The following is a 346-nucleotide window of genomic DNA, read 5'->3' on the forward strand; positions in this document are numbered from 1 at the left end:
TCGCCGCGCGTGTGACCGAGTGTCTGATAATGACAGTGATCATTTTAACATTGTTAATGAGGATATTACTGATGTTGATGCGAAGCGCGGCCATAGCAGGAGTTTACGCGAGCGATAACGACGGCGGACTTGATGACGGCAATTATGATAATGTCCGGTGCGGCTGCGGGACGCGCGGCGGGCGTCAGAGCGGCCACAATGACCTCTCTCTCTCTCCTCGCAGACATGAGCACGGAGATGGCCGTGAGCTCGTACGACATCGTGAGCACGTTCCAGGCCATGGGCATGATGAAGTATTGGAAGGGGAAGCACATCTTGCTCAGGAGACAGGTGAGGAGGGCACCGC

The 346-nt window shown here is 55.8% G+C and overlaps 1 protein-coding gene across 1 annotated transcript in view; it reads left to right on the forward strand.

Moving 5' to 3' along the window:
* LOC119585375 (histone acetyltransferase KAT7-like) overlaps positions 1-346 on the forward strand; it is a gene marked incomplete at both ends in the record, with an annotated part of 12,263 nt that overhangs the window by 10,903 nt on the left and 1,014 nt on the right. The window contains 1 exon segment of the mRNA XM_037934042.1: positions 224-330. Within this exon segment, the coding sequence (XP_037789970.1) occupies positions 224-330 (107 nt within the window).

The sequence above is a fragment of the Penaeus monodon genome, chromosome 19 (genome assembly GCF_015228065.2).
Source record: "Penaeus monodon isolate SGIC_2016 chromosome 19, NSTDA_Pmon_1, whole genome shotgun sequence".
Lineage (NCBI taxonomy): Eukaryota > Metazoa > Arthropoda > Malacostraca > Decapoda > Penaeidae > Penaeus > Penaeus monodon.